The 16,949-nt window shown below is 39.5% G+C and overlaps 1 protein-coding gene across 7 annotated transcripts in view; it reads left to right on the top strand.

The window, feature by feature from the left end:
- LOC134224959 (myosin-IIIb-like) overlaps positions 1-16,949 on the top strand; it is a 411,175-nt gene that overhangs the window by 343,463 nt on the left and 50,763 nt on the right. For all 7 annotated transcript variants that reach the window (XR_009983120.1, XM_062704650.1, XM_062704649.1 and 4 more), the window contains 2 exons: positions 9,157-10,958; positions 11,017-11,161. Coding sequence is in view for 6 of the 7 variants with exons in the window: in XM_062704650.1 (XP_062560634.1) it covers positions 9,157-10,958; positions 11,017-11,161 (1,947 nt within the window). In the remaining variant the exon portion in view is untranslated. The remainder of the gene's footprint in view (positions 1-9,156; positions 10,959-11,016; positions 11,162-16,949) is intronic.

Here is a 16,949-nt window from a genome sequence, read left to right as displayed (position 1 = left end):
GCCGACCCAATGTTTCCGCTGTTACGCGTTTAATCACATCAGCAAATACTGCAAAATGAAACACGATGCCGAGTCTGCTCAAAAGTAGCACACAAAGACGACGATGAATGCAGCAAGGAACTTATGTGCATAAACTGCAAAGAAAAACACGCTCCTACTGACAAAAATGCCCTGTTTACCTAACAGAACAATCAATTGTGAAAATAAAAATTGACCAAAATGTGTCCTATCAGGCAGCTCGTCGAATGGTGGAATCTAGAACGAACAAGGATAGCTACGCTAACAAAACAAGTGACCTAGACAAAACTATCGCAAACGAGCGTACAAAGTGGGAAAAAGAAATGGAATCGAAGCTCAAATACATTTCAGAAAAGATGGAACAGCTCGCCAAAAAAGAAAACGAAATGAAAAAATGGTACATAAACATAAAAGCAAAAGAAGCGGAATTCAAAGAGTATGTCGAGAAAAAAGAGGCTGAACTTAACCACATGGAAACGCATTGCAACTATCTCATGAACGAAATGCAGAAAAGGGATGAGCAAATCTCAACCCTTAAACAGCACATTGAAAGACAGGAACAAAAAATTATACACATCAAAGAAAAACACGGCAAAAGGCAAAACTGGAAAAAAGCACGAGTCATCCCCAGAACGCGAACCCGACGGAACTCCGAAAAGGAAAAACATAACAAAAAACAGGACAGCAACGAACACCACAAGAATCAGAATCTGATCAAATGGACGACGACAACCAATAGTCAAAACACAAAACAAAACAACAACAAAACATATGATGACTACGCTCATCCAATGGAATTGTAACGGTATACGTAGCAAACTTGCTGAATTGCAATTAATAATTAAAGAATACGACCCTTCATTATAGCACTACAAGAAACAAGAACTAAACCAGGCGTGAATATCAAAATCAAAGGATACAACACCATCTTTACGCACCGCCCATCAGGACAAGGCGGCACTGCCATTATGATCAAAAACGGCATAAATTATACACCAAATACTCTAAACACCAACATGGAAATAGTTGCGGTTAACGTTAACATGCCCTATAAAATGACAGTTGTGTCACTATATATTCCTCCAAATTCAACACTAGACCCCGAAGAATTTGACAAAGTTATCACATCTTTACCAAAACCACTGATAATCTCCGGAGATTTTAATGCCCACCACCACCTATGGGATCCAGATAGACAAAATGCTAGAGGAAAAGAAATAGCCAAACTGATAGAAAAACACGGCCTTATCATCCTAAATGATGGACAAACAACTTTTATCCATTCTGCAAAACGAAACGAAAGGATCAGTAAATCTGCAATAGACATAACAATATGCAGTCCCGAACTAGCTGCAAAACTAGACTGGCAAATAATAGAGGATCAACACAGCAGCGACCATTTCCCAATCAAAATAGGAACACTAGCAAACAACACTCGAAAAAAACAAACTCCCAAATGGAAAATTGACAAAGCCGACTGGGCCAAATACGAGGCAGAAATAGAAAATCTAATAACACCAGACCGAGAATACACAATTGAGGAGATAACAGCTGCTATCAAGGAGGTCGCCTATAAAGCAAATCCTCGAACATCAAACTTCATTAGTACCAAAGCGGTTCCATGGTGGAACGAACAAATCAAAACAGCTATCCGCGAAAGAAGAAAAGCCTTAAGGAAACTGAAGAAAACCTCAACTGACAACCCAAACTACGACTCCATCCAAGAGAATTTCCGGAAACAAAGATACGAAGCAAGAACAATTATCGATGAAGAGAAACAAAAATCATGGCAAGAATACGTCTCCGGAATAAACGAAAATACAAACCCAAAAGAAGTATGGAAAAGAATAAGAAGTATAAGAGGGAATAAAACATCCGACCCCATATGGACGATATCCATAAATGATCGAAACATTTCTGACCCTCAAGAAGTGGTCGAACACATAGCAAACCATTTCGCCAAAGAATCATCTGACGAATCCTATCACCCAAAATTTCTGACAATCAAAAAGAAAAAAGAACAAAAACCAGTAACTTATCCTGGAGCCAGAAATGCAGCTTACAACGAGCTTTTCACAATAACTGAACTAATCTATCAAATGGATACTCTGAAAGGATCTTCCCCTGGCCCCGACGAAATTCACAACGAAATGCTTAAAAGATTACCTTTCTACATCAAAAAGAAATTACTCCAAGCTTACAATCACATCTGGACGTCAGGAACGTATCCACAAAATTGGCGAGAATCGTTCCTCATCCCGATTCCGAAACCAGGAAAACAAACCAATGAACCTAAAAACCTGCGCCCAATCTACCTAACGAGCTGCGTGATGAAATTATTCGAACGAATGATTAATCGCCGCCTAATGAACTTCTTAGAAAACAAAACTTCCTTGGAACTGAACAACACGCCTTCCGCAAAGGAAGGCAAACGATGGACCCACTTACTGAGATAGAAGAATTATGCATCAAAGCCATTACAGACCACAAGCACGTAGAACTCCTATTTCTGGATATAGAAAAGCATATGACAAAACATGGAGGTACCTCATCAAAGAAAATCTAGCAAAGGCAGGCATTGAGGCCATATGGCAAAATTTTGTGAAAATTTCCTAAGAGAACGACAATTTAAAACTATACACCAAGGACACATTTCGAACCCCAAAATCCAGCAAAACGGAGTACCACAAGGATCGGTGCTTGCAGTTACCTTCTTTCTGATCGCTATCAACAGCATAAAAGAATGGTTACCCAAACACACAACAATCAAAATATACGCCGACGACATAACCATCGCAGCCACATCCCAATCCGCCAGATGGACCAGGCACCGCATACAAAAGATATTAGACCAAATTGAAGATTGGAGCAACAAGACAGGATTCACTATCTCAACACAAAAATCGTCAATCATGCACATTGGAAACCGGAAAAAACTCCAAAAGCAACCATCGGCCAAACTATGCCAGACCCCAATATCCACAACGAAAATCGCAAAAGTACTAGGAGTATGGATCGACTACAAACTTAACTACAAACACCACATCCAAAAAAACGCGAAGAGTGCAACAAAATCATATCACTGATGAGATGCATCAGTAGTACAAAGTTTGGAGCTGACAGAAAATCACTACTACGTATACTTAACTCCATGCTGGTCCCAAAACTGTTATATGCTGCACCAATCATCAGCAAAGCAAACAACAACGACTTAAATCGACTAAATCCAATATACCATCAAGGAATCCGCATAGCCACAGGCGCATTCCACTCCAGCCCAATCGAAAGTCTCCTGTCAGAAAGCGGCCAACTTCCACTACACCTCAGAATAACAGAAAATCTGATCTCATACGCAGCTAAACAAACCAGTCGACAAATAATCCCTAAAGATTGCTCCCTAGCACTACGAGCAATTCTAAAAGCTGAAGAAATAGATATTCCCCCAGCAACTATCGAATCAAAATCCGAACATACTATCGCCCCACACAAATTCATGGAATAAACATTGAAATCACTGAGGAAGCCACTACAACAGAGAAAAAACCCGATATCAAGAAATGAAAGGAACAAAACATAAACACATATACACAGATGGATCCAAAATCCAAAAAGGAAGCGGATGCGGTATTTCCTCGGAAGACCTCGAAACCAGTATCAACCTTCCCCAACATTTATCCATATTCAGTGCCGAGGCTTACGCGATCAATAAAGCCATCGACCTCCACGAAACAAATCTTTCGGTAATCTTCACAGACTCAAAAAGCACGCTAATGGCAATCAAACACCAAAACTCAAATCATCCCTGGATACAAGACATTAAACAGAAGCTGATAAACAAACCGGGACGCATCGAACTCTGCTGGGTCCCTGCACATGTAAACATAACGGGAAACGAAAAAGCCGATCAACTGGCAAAAAAAGGAACAACCGCACCCAGAACAAATAATATCAACACCCCATATGACGATTACAAAAAGCTCATCAAACTACACGCTAGACTGAACTGGGAAAACAGTTGGCACAACTACACCGGACATCTGAGAGAAATTAAGCATAGCACTGTCGAATGGCAAACTTCAAACATGTTCAAAAGAAAAGAGAGTCTCATAATAACACGACTTAGAATAGGGCACACTAGAGCCACTCATGGGCACTTTGCTCTGAAAGAAACAGAGTCAACCTGCAGTACCTGTGGAATCCCAACAAGTGTCAAGCATATACTCCTAGACTGCCCCAAATTCGACAATATCAGAAAAGAAACAAATATCGCATCATCAGTTTACATCGCCCTGGGCAATGACATCGACGAACTCAAAAAACAATCAATTTCGTCGAAAAAGCAAACTTGACAAACGAAATATGACCAATCAAAACACAAAAAAAACCACGATCAGCAACAAACGTCGAACCAACCAAACAAACAAAGATATAAAACCGATCAATTTCACCCCAACCCATCAGTACCAAGCAACGCAGCAGAACAAAACTTCCTGATAGACCCAGCAACAGAAGTGCAGCTCGAACAAAATTCCAAACATGGGAGGCTCAAGTACGAAGGAGGAAAACACCGCACACACCCACGGAAACCAACTAGTAACTGTGATCCAAACACAGGACGTCCACTCAGCAGAACACAAGGAACACCAATCATTACTGCTCATCGTGATCGTGCTACAGATTATCATCATACTTATAATGGTGATCAAGATGATCTACAAAATGATGCGGAAACGATGGATGAAAAAAGGAATAAAGGCTGCCCGATCCATCGCCACACTGGATGTGTAAAGTGCCCAAATGTGATTCCAATGTATAATGAAATGTAATTTCTTAGGTTAAGGCGTGAGTCAAATGACTATAGGTTAACATTCACGTTAATAAATGAACAACAACAACAACAACAACTAGCCTGGAAAATATTCATTGGAAGCGCTTTGGATTTTCCAGGGTTCCAAATTTTTCTTGCAATGCGTAATATAGCTCTTATGTGCCAAACACATGGGAAAACTGTCAAAACGCACGCAAGCGTGTCCATTGTGTTTGACCCTTTAAGCTTTCATTTCGTGACTATTTGAAAAAAATCTACCGAGGGGTCCCAAACAACTTTTTTTTCTCCCTTTAACGGAACCTTTTAGTTGTAAAACAGTCAATTATTTACCACGTCACTACTAAATGAGTTTCCTCGATTTTTTTCTTCCAATCATCATAAAAAAAATTAAGGAGGAATCGATTATTACCAAGTTATAGTCTAAATAACTTGTTTATTGAAGCTCAAGCGTCAAAGAGCATAACGAAGCCAAACTCGATAAATGTATGTAATCCTCTGAAAATAGCTGAGAAACGCTTGGATGGAGATTATGCACTGGTTAGATATCTTTTTTACATATATACCCAATTCTTTCTCAACACCTGCCAAAATTGAAACTTGTTATGCGAATGAATAAGTTTAATTGGTGTCATAAAATTATTCAAAACGATTGATCATGCTAAACAATAATCTACCATAGTAATATAAAAGCCTTCCTTAGCCATGCGGTGATATCCCAAGCAACATTACAAGTTTTATTCCGTTCTAGGGATGGTTTTCAAATATCAATTTAAAATAATTGTAACAGCAATATCCCTGATCTCCCTTGAAAGCTGAAAAGTATATAAAAGTTCATTTAATGATGGTGCAATGTTCTGTGGAATTGTTCTGTAACATACCAACAACCGTTTTCGAAATTCTGAGCTCAATCGAGCAATCAGAACCAATTTGTATATCGAATGAGTGTCGGAGGTGTATTTTTCTATATATTTTGACTGAAATCCCCATACAAACCTCAAATCAAATGCGCCAGCTTATGCAACAAGCGATTGAGCTGAAATTTTCAGAGATTGATTTTCTCACCAAAAGACACAATCCTGGGGGGGTGCCCCGTGGAATTCGACAATATTTTTTCTCCCCATACTAAGCTGGGGCCAGTCTAATCTATAAATCTCTACGAATTTTGTTAATTTACATTTAAATTCAAAAAATGTCACAAAACATAAGTAAATTGATCAGGGTCACTTCCTTGCTGTTGAAAAATACCAGTGAGTTTAACCATTGCCTAGCGGTAATGTTTGCTAGCCAAATGTTGAATTCAATAAATCCGGCTCCGTAAGTGTGTGTGTATAACGATCGTCATATGTTGGGTAGTTTAATTATAACGTGTATCGTGTATCGTGGCGCCACATGTGTGGTCGCCAGAAATTCGTGAGAGTGAATCATATTCAGAAAAATATATTAAGCTCGTTTAGTGGAATGTATTAAACCGTCTAAGACGAATTAAGTACTGTCCATTTAATTCCACCAGTTAATTTTCGTTATCTTTGCAGATACGTATTTCGACCACAACTGTGTGGTCGTCTTCAGTGTCTTGTACCTGACTCGACTTTAAGTAAAGTCGTTAATTCCACCAGTTAATTTTCGTTATCTTTGCAGATACGTATTTCGACCACAACTGTGTGGTCGTCTTCAGTAGTCTTGTACTTGACTCGACTTAAAGTAAAGTCGAGTCAAGTACAAGACACTGAAGACGACCACACAGTTGTGGTCGAAATACGTATCTGCAAAGATAACGAAAATTAACTGGTGGAATTAAATGGACAGTACTTAATTCGTCTTAGACGGTTTGAATCATATTGTTAATATATTATGCATCTCGAGATAAAATAGAATACTGCGGCTTCCTGCTGGTTGCTTCTCAGGTAATCGCAACGGTCACTAAACACAACAGTGTCAATGAAAATCTCACCCACTGTATGCACTTGCCATGATAAACACTCTCCATGTACTCAGTGACTCCGGTTGCCTCTCACTAATACAACCGAACACTGTTGTCATTTCGCGAAAAGCACGTGGTTTTGTTTTGAGCTGAAAAATTCTGCCTATCTTTCAACATGGCGGCTATCTTGACGTTTACCTTCACAGTCGAGCCTGCGAGTGTAAGACCGCCGCAGCATTCTAGAAAAAGATTAGCGCGACAATAGTACATTTGATAAAAGTGTTGCAGTCAAATGAGCAAACAGCAACATGGTGTGCGAAACAGAGAGCGAGTAGGTGCACCGGCCTGGTCCCGCCGGATACAGTTCAACGAGCTATATCAAATTTATTATACATTTCCACAAAAATATGCCTACCACACTTCTGCTACAACATTTGATTTTCCATTTGCATTCGATTAAAAATAATCGATTAAGTTTGCAAAAAAAACATCAAGCATCCCTATTTTTTTTCATGATGACATTTTGAAGTGTGTGTAAAACTATCGTCATATTTTGGGTAGTTCGATTTACGTGTGTATCGATCCTTTCGGACGCGAGTTGGCGCCACATGTGGTGTCGCCAAAATTTCGTGAGAGTGAATCATATTGTTAATATAGTATATTTGAATTTACTGAAGTGCTTGCTACCCGTTGACGAGCGGCAAAATTTGTTTGTGAATTGTGGTGGGTATGAATTGCTCGACCGGTAACTGGTTTCGAAATTTGAGCGTTTGAAAAATTTCTACCCGTCGAATCTGGGATCCGATTGGAATTTCCCGTCATCAATTTTGCACGGGAATTCAAAACTTTTTTGCGTGAAGGGCATTCCCAGAAATTGGATTTATGATTACCCCCACAATTTGCACACTTAAATTTATTGGAATCTTCTCTCACAGGACAAGCGTCCTTGGCGTGAGAGGTTCCACCACAAATCATGCATTTAGCATCCATGTGGCAATGTTTGGTTCCGTGACCCCACTTTTGGCACTTACGGCACTGGGTGGGATTTTGAAAATTTCCCCAGGCCTGCGGAAATGTTCCCATGTAACACGGACATGGGACATAATACAGGCCTTTTCCAACTTTTCATATTATTTAGTTCACTTTTGTTAAAATGAACTAAATAAAATTCTTGAGAAATGCCCTTTGGGAAGTACCAGAGTGGGATTTCTTTTTCATCTTAATTACTTGGACTGGTGAAAATCCAAGTAATTCAGAAATTTCAATTTTAATCTCATCCAGTGATTTGTCATCACTGGGCAGACCTTTCAAGACGACTTTGAACAATCGCTCAGTTTTGTCGTCGTATGTGAAGAATTTATGGCGCTTCTCAGTTAAATACTGAAGAAGACGTTTGCGATCGTCAAATGATCCCGGCAAAACGCGGCAGTAACCCTTCCTAGCAATCTGAAATGAAACCTTGATCCCCAGTAACCTCAAGATTTCATTCCGAAAGCCAGAAAACTCGGCAACAGATACCACAATTGGCAGAATCCGTTGTTTCTTCGCATGAATCGAATCACCTGGGCTAGAGGTAGATTCGATTTCCTCAAATTCGTCATTAATCAAACCGAACTGATTGCTCAGTTCGATAGGAGGGGAAATAATGTCAACGTTAGATTTAGAAGGAATATCTGAAGTCTCCAGCTTCCTTCTATTTTTTCTGCGCTTGGGCAGGACGGTCTTGAAACCTTGTTTCTTTGAAGGAAGTGGAGAATTCAGAGACTTCCCCTTCCTCTTGTTTTTGTTAATACTCATTGCTGAGCGTAGAGACGTGACCTTCTAAGAGGTTTTTTCCAGAACGGGTGTCCTGCAGGATTACCACCGCTTGTCGGAATTTTACTTCCGCAAACGGGTCCAACGTAAAACGAAGGCACGGGTCCTTGCAAAGATCGTAACGGGATCAGTGGGTAGAAATAGCGCTAAGAAGCACCGTTGAAATTAAAATAGCTTCGGGTAGTTAAAAACTTCCTTCCGCAAAGAGAAAGAACCGCACAGCACGAAAGCACGATGCGGTCTGAGCGCAATTGCAGTAATATTTCTGATACTGAGCGTATTTTTCCACTTGAATGCCTCTTCAATGTAGAAGCTGAATAACTAATAATTATTTCCAATTTATATCAAATTACATATGGGAATAAATTAGTTAAACACAAACAATTTACCCTCTGAACAAATTGCACACAAAGTATCAAATGATTTATTTCGTACGCACATTTTCCATCAGCGCAAACAGTGATTTAACCCACCCTCAATTAAATGCAAAGCATATGCGTTTTTAATAGCCCCACCGTGAATCGCTTAGTCTAATTACCGATTTTGTTTTCCGTTTCTGTTTTGCTTTCCACAGCTATGCACCGGTGGTTCGGTCACGGATCTGGTTCAAGGTCTACGCAACCGTGGGGCCCGGCTAACCAACAACCAAATAGCGTACATTCTGAGAGAGACGGTCCAAGCGTTGGTTTTCCTCCACGAGAACCATTGCATGCATCGGGACATCAAGGGCCACAACATTCTGCTGACGGAGAATGGTCTCGTCAAGTTGGTGGATTTTGGCGTTAGTTCCCACCTGGCAGCCACCATGGCCCGGCGGAATACCAGCGTGGGAACGCCCTACTGGATGGCACCGGAGGTCATCGCATGCGAGCAGCAGCTGGATCAGTCGTACGATTCCCGGTGTGATGTGTGGTCGGTCGGGATCACGGCCATCGAACTGGCGGAAGGGGATCCTCCGCTGTGTGAGCTGCATCCGATGCGTGCCTTGTTCCAAATTCCAAGAAATCCTCCACCGAGATTGAACCACCCGGAAAATTATTCTGCCATGCTGTCAGATTTTATATCCGAATGTTTAGTCAAGGATTTGGAGCAGAGGCCATTCTCGAAGGAACTGATTACACATCCGTTCCTGAAGGCGGTTGGTCCTCACGTTGATCAGGTGCGGTATGAGTTGAGAACTGAAATTCAAAAGCAGCGTTCAGATGGAAGAGCTCCTCGTCAAGCGGAAGCAACAACCAAGTACGGAAAGCTCAAGTCAGATAGGAAGTCCAAACCCCAGAAGATGTATCTCGATGACCTGGCGGCGTTGGACGTTTTGACGGAGGATACGATTGTCGAACAGCTGCAAAAGCGATTTGAAACCAATCAGATCTACACGTACATTGGTGACATTTTGGTGGCAGTAAACCCATTCTCTCAACTGGGACTTTACACGACGTATCACCAAAGAAAATATAGCGGTAAGACAAGATCGGATAATCCGCCCCACATCTTTGCAGTAGCAGATGCAGCGCACCAAGCGCTTGTACATCAGAAGCAAAACCAAGCGATCGTCATCTCCGGTGAGAGTGGTTCCGGTAAAACGGAAAGCGCCAATCTCCTACTGAAGCAGTTGGTCTTTCTTGGAAAGGCAGTTACCAAAAATCTGGAGGAGCGCATACTCCAAGTCAATCCAATCATGGAAGCATTCGGCAATGCCCGAACCGGCATTAATTCGAACAGTTCTCGTTTTGGAAAGTACTTGGAACTCACCATGGCCCGCAGTGGCAAAGTCAATGGTGGTCGCATTTTCGTCTACCTGTTGGAGCAAAGCCGGGTTGTGAAGCAGGCTGAAGCTGAGGGCAACTTCCACGTCTTCTACTACATGTACGACGGCCTTCAGGCGGAGAAACGCCTGGAAGAGTATTACCTTCATCCGTCTTACCGAAAAACGCATCGTTACCTACAGGAAACAGCGACGTTACCCAAGACCAACGTTGAACGTTGGAAGCAACTGCTGGCAAGTTTCAAAGTGCTCGGATTCCGGGACGACGAAGTGGACATGGTCAACCGAGTGCTGGCCGCGATCCTAAATTTGGGCGACATGGAGTTCGGTGAAATAGACTCGAACGACAACACCGACAGCAAGGCGAGGGTCATCGATGTGGCTCCGATGCATCGCGTTTCGAAACTGTTGGGCGTGGAATCGGGCGATTTGTTGGAAGCGCTGACTTCCAATTCGGTGGTGACCCGAGGAGAAACCATCACGAGACATAATAATGTGGCCGAAGCTTGCACGGCCAGGGATGCCATGGCGAAGGGGCTGTACGGACGTCTGTTCGATTGGATGGTCAATCAGATTAATCTGCTGCTGGTGCATAACAGACCGAACAACAAGTGAGTGTTATTTGGGTTGGCATTGTTGCGAAATGTTGTAACTGTCTTCTGATTTCAGTCCCGAGCAACTGGCAATAGGATTGTTGGATATTTTTGGGTTCGAGAATTTCAACAAGAATTCGTTTGAGCAGCTTTGCATCAACATCGCGAATGAACAAATCCAGTATTACTTCAATCAGCACATCTTTACATGGGAACAGCAGGTAAGCATTGTGTAAATTTCCTTTTGAATTGATGGATTATTCTTTTAACAAAGAATTGAGATTTATTATTATAACTTTATGTAACGATGAGGCTAATTATTTGTTCTGCATTTATTAAAATGCCGATGTTGATAGATTTGATTTTCCGACCATTCTAGACCAACATTTGATAAGGGCGTAACAGCCAAAATTTATTCCTTTTGATTCTTTGTCCACATATATAGCTTTATATGTAGACGAAGAATCGGAAGGAATAAATGTTGGCTGTTACGCCCTTTTCAAATGTTGGCCTAGCATTTCTCAAACAAAGATTTAAAGACAAAACGTTAAAAATATTCTGCGCAATCAAACTCTATGCAACATATTCCAAAAGTAATGAATAATTAAAAAATAATAAATAAATTGGGCAAAATAGAAAAAAAAAATCTGGTGGTAGTAGATCGGAAAACTGATTATGTAGAGTAACATCTTTCAAAACGAGTAACCCAATGCCAATGGATGATAATTCTGGAAATGACCATGCGTAGCTCGAGTTTGGCAGCAAAATAAAAGTTCCATAAAGAATTAGAAATTTTCCATAAAGAAATCAAGGTATAAGTAATAAATAAATATAAAATTTCCACAAAAAATAAAGAATTTTTCACAAAACAAAAATAAACTAGCACTTTCGAAAGCAAAAATTTCAATTATAAAAAAAATAATTTTCCATATAAAAATTGAAATGTTTCGCATTTCCCATGGTCATATGGAAAGAATTACGTGAATATAGTTGAAATGGCCATTTAAACGCGAGTATTCGGAATAAGAGTCATGTTCCGGATTTGAGGTCAAACAGCATTTCTCTTTATTGATTTTTCGAGGAAATTTTTTAAAATTTTCATCGAAAAAAAATTATGACAAGTTTTGTTATTTTTTTTTTCTATAGTGGTTTATTTTTGCCATTTTTTTTCGTAGAACAATTTTTGCTTTCAAAAGTGATAATTTATTTCTTTTGTGGAATATTTTAAATTATTTGTGGGAATTTAATATTTATTTATTGCTCATACCTTGATATCTTTATTCATTATTGGCAATTTCCAAATTTTTTATGGAGAATTTTTAATTTTAAGGGGGATTTTATTCGGGTAATTCGCGTTTCACGGGTATTTTTTATTCCCTTGGAAACGCTTAGAGAGTTACGGCAAGATGCCTTATATTCAGTACCGCGTTGAAGGGGCCTTGCGAGCAAAGGCTTAGGATTGCCAATCTGGACCTGATCTACTTTGAGCCAGTGCCACGCCATGCTTGTTCTCGGCGGCGGCGGCTCGGGTCAGCGCGGTTAATAGCAATAAGCGTTATTTATTTTGTACATTACGCTGTAGTATTTCTTCAGGAATGCTATGAGAAGATTCACCTAAGGGTTCTTAAAAAAATCTTCAGGAATTTCTCTACGATCTCCTCCAGTGATATTTTTTCTTGAATTTCTTCAATAGTTCGTCCAGGAGGGTGTGTAATTCCTTGTGAGAACAGAAATCCTAAATTATGCCTTCCTTAGCTTGGCGGCTACATAGCAAGGCCATGCAGAAGGTGACTGGATTCAATTCATGGTGCGGTGTAAGCTTTTTTGCACTTCTCTATGCTTATGAGCACAACCGTGTTTGTTTTTATGACACAGGAATGTAAAAATGGTGAATCTACTTTAGATACTTCACAGTGGAAGTGGTGTTGCCTAATGAACACTGAGCTGCAACACGACAATTTTCAAATGGGAAATGTAACGCAAACAAAAAAGTTCAGTGAAATAATCCTACAGAAATTTTCAGGAACCGATGAAGGATATTTTTAGGAGTTTCTCATCCAGAATTTATAATCCACGTATTATTCATCCCTCGGAGCTTCTAGATAAGAGAATCACTAGAACTCCTTGATAAAGAATTCTTGGAGTGAATTAAAAATCTGGGAGAACACCCACTGGGGGCCCCACCAGAATTCTTCAGAATTATTCATAGGAGAAGATTTTCTCATAATTCGTGAGGAAGAAATTCCACAGAGTTATCAGAGAGAAGAATTATCTAGAATATCTGGGCAGCGGTGAGTGATTCGCCAGGATCATCGGAGGATTAAATTTTCCAAATTCCTGATAATTCCTCTTAATTTCTAAAGAATGGATTCCTCAAAATTCTGAATGAATTCCCTGATCTTTCATTAATCTGATCTTTCCTGATCTTCCCTAAAATTTCTGAATGAGTATTCATAGAGTTTCGGAGAATTTCTGTAGAAAGAATTCTTGCAAGAGGAATTTCCCAGTGTTTCTGAAGGAGAAAGTCTCCAAAAATCCAAGATCAAGATTATTCCACAATTCTTGTGTAACAAGTTCCCATAATTCCTGAAATCTGGGAGGAGATTAGGCTGCAGTTCCATAAATTTTTTGGGTAAAATAATTCCCTATAATTCCTGATGGGGTCCCTGGGACTGAGAGGTATTTTTATTTTTTTAACTGAGAGAATTTCCGGAGATCGAAAAACCCAAAATGATTTGAAAAAAATCAGTTTCCCAGAATTTATAGAGCAGGAATCTCTTAAAATTTATGAGCAAGAGCTTATTCAGAGTTCAAGAAAAATGACAGTCTGCAGGTGGAAAAAGCTCCCAAAAATCTTTGGAAACAATTCTCCATAATATCTGAAGGGATAAATCATCAGAAGGCCTAGGGGAGGAAATTCTTAAAGGAACAATTCCTTAAAATTATGTTATACTAAAGAATTCCTTCCAAGAATTCGCTGGTAGCTGGGTTCCTAGAATCCCAGGAATGAATTTTCCAGATTTCCGGGCAAGGTGTGAAATGGATCAATTGTGGTTTTGTCATTGCCAGAAATGCTGCGCAGATCACCGTATCGCACCAACTGATGATACATTATGTAAATGTCTGTCATCAGTAATAAAATCAGATTTCTTTGAAGTAGATACCATATCCGGTAAATCAGTGGCGTAGCGAGGGTGGAACTTCTGTATTAACTTCGATTTAACAACTAAGAATTATGTTTCTGCCCGACATAGTGTCCCCCGTCGTTCAAATACAACGATCCAGAATCTTTTCATGTTTTCATGCTTCTTTCATGCAAGCCACAACGGCCCTCATATTTTCACGAATAATAAGAAAAGACTCGTGCCTACCGTCAGATAATATATTGAAATTCTTTCAACATTTATTGTATCCCAGTTCATACAAAAATTCCCTGAAGTATAGGCCTTGACCTGCTTGAGAGCTGCTAGCTTTTTGTAATCATTTATGCTGATTGTGGTCCATTGAGTTGAATTGAAAATGAGCGTTCAACAATTTTTCTTTTTCAGTTCATCCAAAAATTCCCTTGAGTTCGGGCTTAAGGTCGGCACGCGTATTCAAACGGGTGTTTTCTCTTTTACAAAATGGATAATGCGCTTTGTAATCTATAGAACCAAATTGGATATGCCCTCATAAATAATTCGAATTTTGTTTAGTATACGCTCTATTGGCTGCTAGATCTTTCCAAAAATAGTTCGTGCTTTATGTGATCGATATAACCAAATTAGAAAAGCTTTAAACAAGCAGTCGAAAGCTATTGGGTTTAAATTATCACAAACAGCGGGGCCTTCCTAAGCCGTGCGGCAAGACCATGCTGAAGGTGGTTGGGATCTATTTCCGGTCTGGTCTAGAAAATGTTCGGGTTGGAAAAAAAACTTTGCTGGCCATGAAAGTATCATTATGTTAGCCACGTGATATACGAATGCAAAAATGGTAACTTGGCGTAGAAACCTCACCGCTAACAACTGTGGAAGTGCTTAATAATCTCTAAGCTGCGAGGCGTTAATGTACCAGTGAGTGATGTAACGCCAATAAGAAGAAAAATATTATCCTATATAATCCTAAATATAATCCTATTTGTTTCAAATGATCACTTAGAGCATGTTTTATTTCTGAAAGGAGCTAATAGATCTTTCGTTATGCATATAGACCATGAGGCCTATACTCCAGGGAATTCTTGGGCTACCTGGAATGGAACACATGTTGAAAGTATGTCCAATTTGATTAATTAATCGCTAGGAATATTGATATATGGTTCGCTAGGAGCATGTAACATACCTGGGGCCCTCCTTAGCCGTGTGGTAAGACGCGCGGCTACAAAGCAAGACTATGCTTAGGGTGGCTGGGTTCGATTCCCGGTGCCGGTCTAGGCAATTTTCGTATTGGAAATTGTCTCGACTTCCCTGGGCATGAAATTATCATCGTGCTAGCCTCATGATATACGAATGCAAAAATATTAACCTGGCTTAGAAACCTCGCAGTTAATAACTGTGAAAGTGCTTAATGAACACTAAGCTGCGAGGTGGGTCTGTCCAAGTGTGGGGATGTAATGCCAATAAGAAGAAGAAGAAGGAGATGTAACATACCAAAAGGCCAAAAATATTAGTTTACACGTGGATGTCTGAAAGCCTGAACTCCAGGGAATTCTTAAAAGACCTGAAACATTTGGCTATAACATATACAATTTGGATATTCATTGCTATAATTGGGTATCATATTAAAAAGAATCCAAAGATCAATGAATTAAGTGAAAAACAAGTAGGGGAACTGTTCCTTGAATTCATCTCATGGCTCCGATATTCATCCTATCAAAAACAAAGCAATGGAAAGTAATTCATTTCTTATTTTTAAGATTTTTTTAAGCAGTTAGCACGCATGTCAACAGAAAGAGGCAACAAAATTGGTGCTGTATTTCTATGTTTCGCGATGAGTTGAATATATATTCAGTGAGATGGAGATCGAGACACTTCTATTTTTATTATTTATTTATTTTACAATGATTCATAACTACATATATAATCACCTAATGATTTTCAATGCATATGTTATTATGACTAACTATGCTACGCTTAATAGTCGTTTGATCAATACCATTGTACCCTTCAGCTCCGATTAAAATGAATCTTGATTCTGTCCTTAAAAGTGTTTGAATTCCTTTCACTCCTACAATTTGTAGGTAAACAATTCCAATATTTGATTGCACGGAAACGAAATGATTCCTTCAAATAATTTGAGCGATATCTTGGTACAAATAGCAAATTGGTTCGTGAGGATCGAGTAAAATTGAAAAAAATATTAAGGTAAGGTTATTAAAGTAAGGTTTGAATGCAAATTCTTGAAATTAGATGATCAGAATAACTACATCCCAATAGGGCATTTCTATAAATCGATAAATGGTCAAATTTCCTTAAGTTGTACACATACCTGGTAACTGCGTTGAATACTAGATTGAGCTTTTTTTCATTTCCTCTAGAAACTAGACCAAAAAGAACATCACCATAGTCTAACAATGGTATTAAGAGAGATTTGGCCAATTTTGCACGAATATGTTGTGGAGTACAGTGTCTTAACATAACAAGTGAATGTAGAGTTCCATAAACTTTGCTACATATAGAATTGACTTGACGATTCCAGTTCAAATTATAATCCTTAAGAAGTCTCAAATTTTTTACAACATCAGCGTAATAAATGGAATCATCTCCAACTGTTACCAATGGAGTCTTAGGTAGATAGGTGCGTTTTGTACGAAAATAATGCATTGGGGTTTCTTTGAATTTAAAGTCAAACCGAGAACCACACCATTCCAGTATGCTACGGATGTCAATGTTGATCAGATTTACAAGCTCAGTGATACGTTCAGGCGAGCCAGATATGTATAACTGGTAAATTGACAGAATGATATTGCAAGTGGAAGGTCATTAATGTACATAGAGAAAAGTAGTGGGCCGAGAATAGACCCTTGAGGCACAC

This window comes from Armigeres subalbatus, chromosome 3, assembly GCF_024139115.2.
Source record: "Armigeres subalbatus isolate Guangzhou_Male chromosome 3, GZ_Asu_2, whole genome shotgun sequence".
NCBI classification, from domain to species: domain Eukaryota; kingdom Metazoa; phylum Arthropoda; class Insecta; order Diptera; family Culicidae; genus Armigeres; species Armigeres subalbatus.
This window is presented reverse-complemented; position numbering and strand designations above follow the sequence as displayed.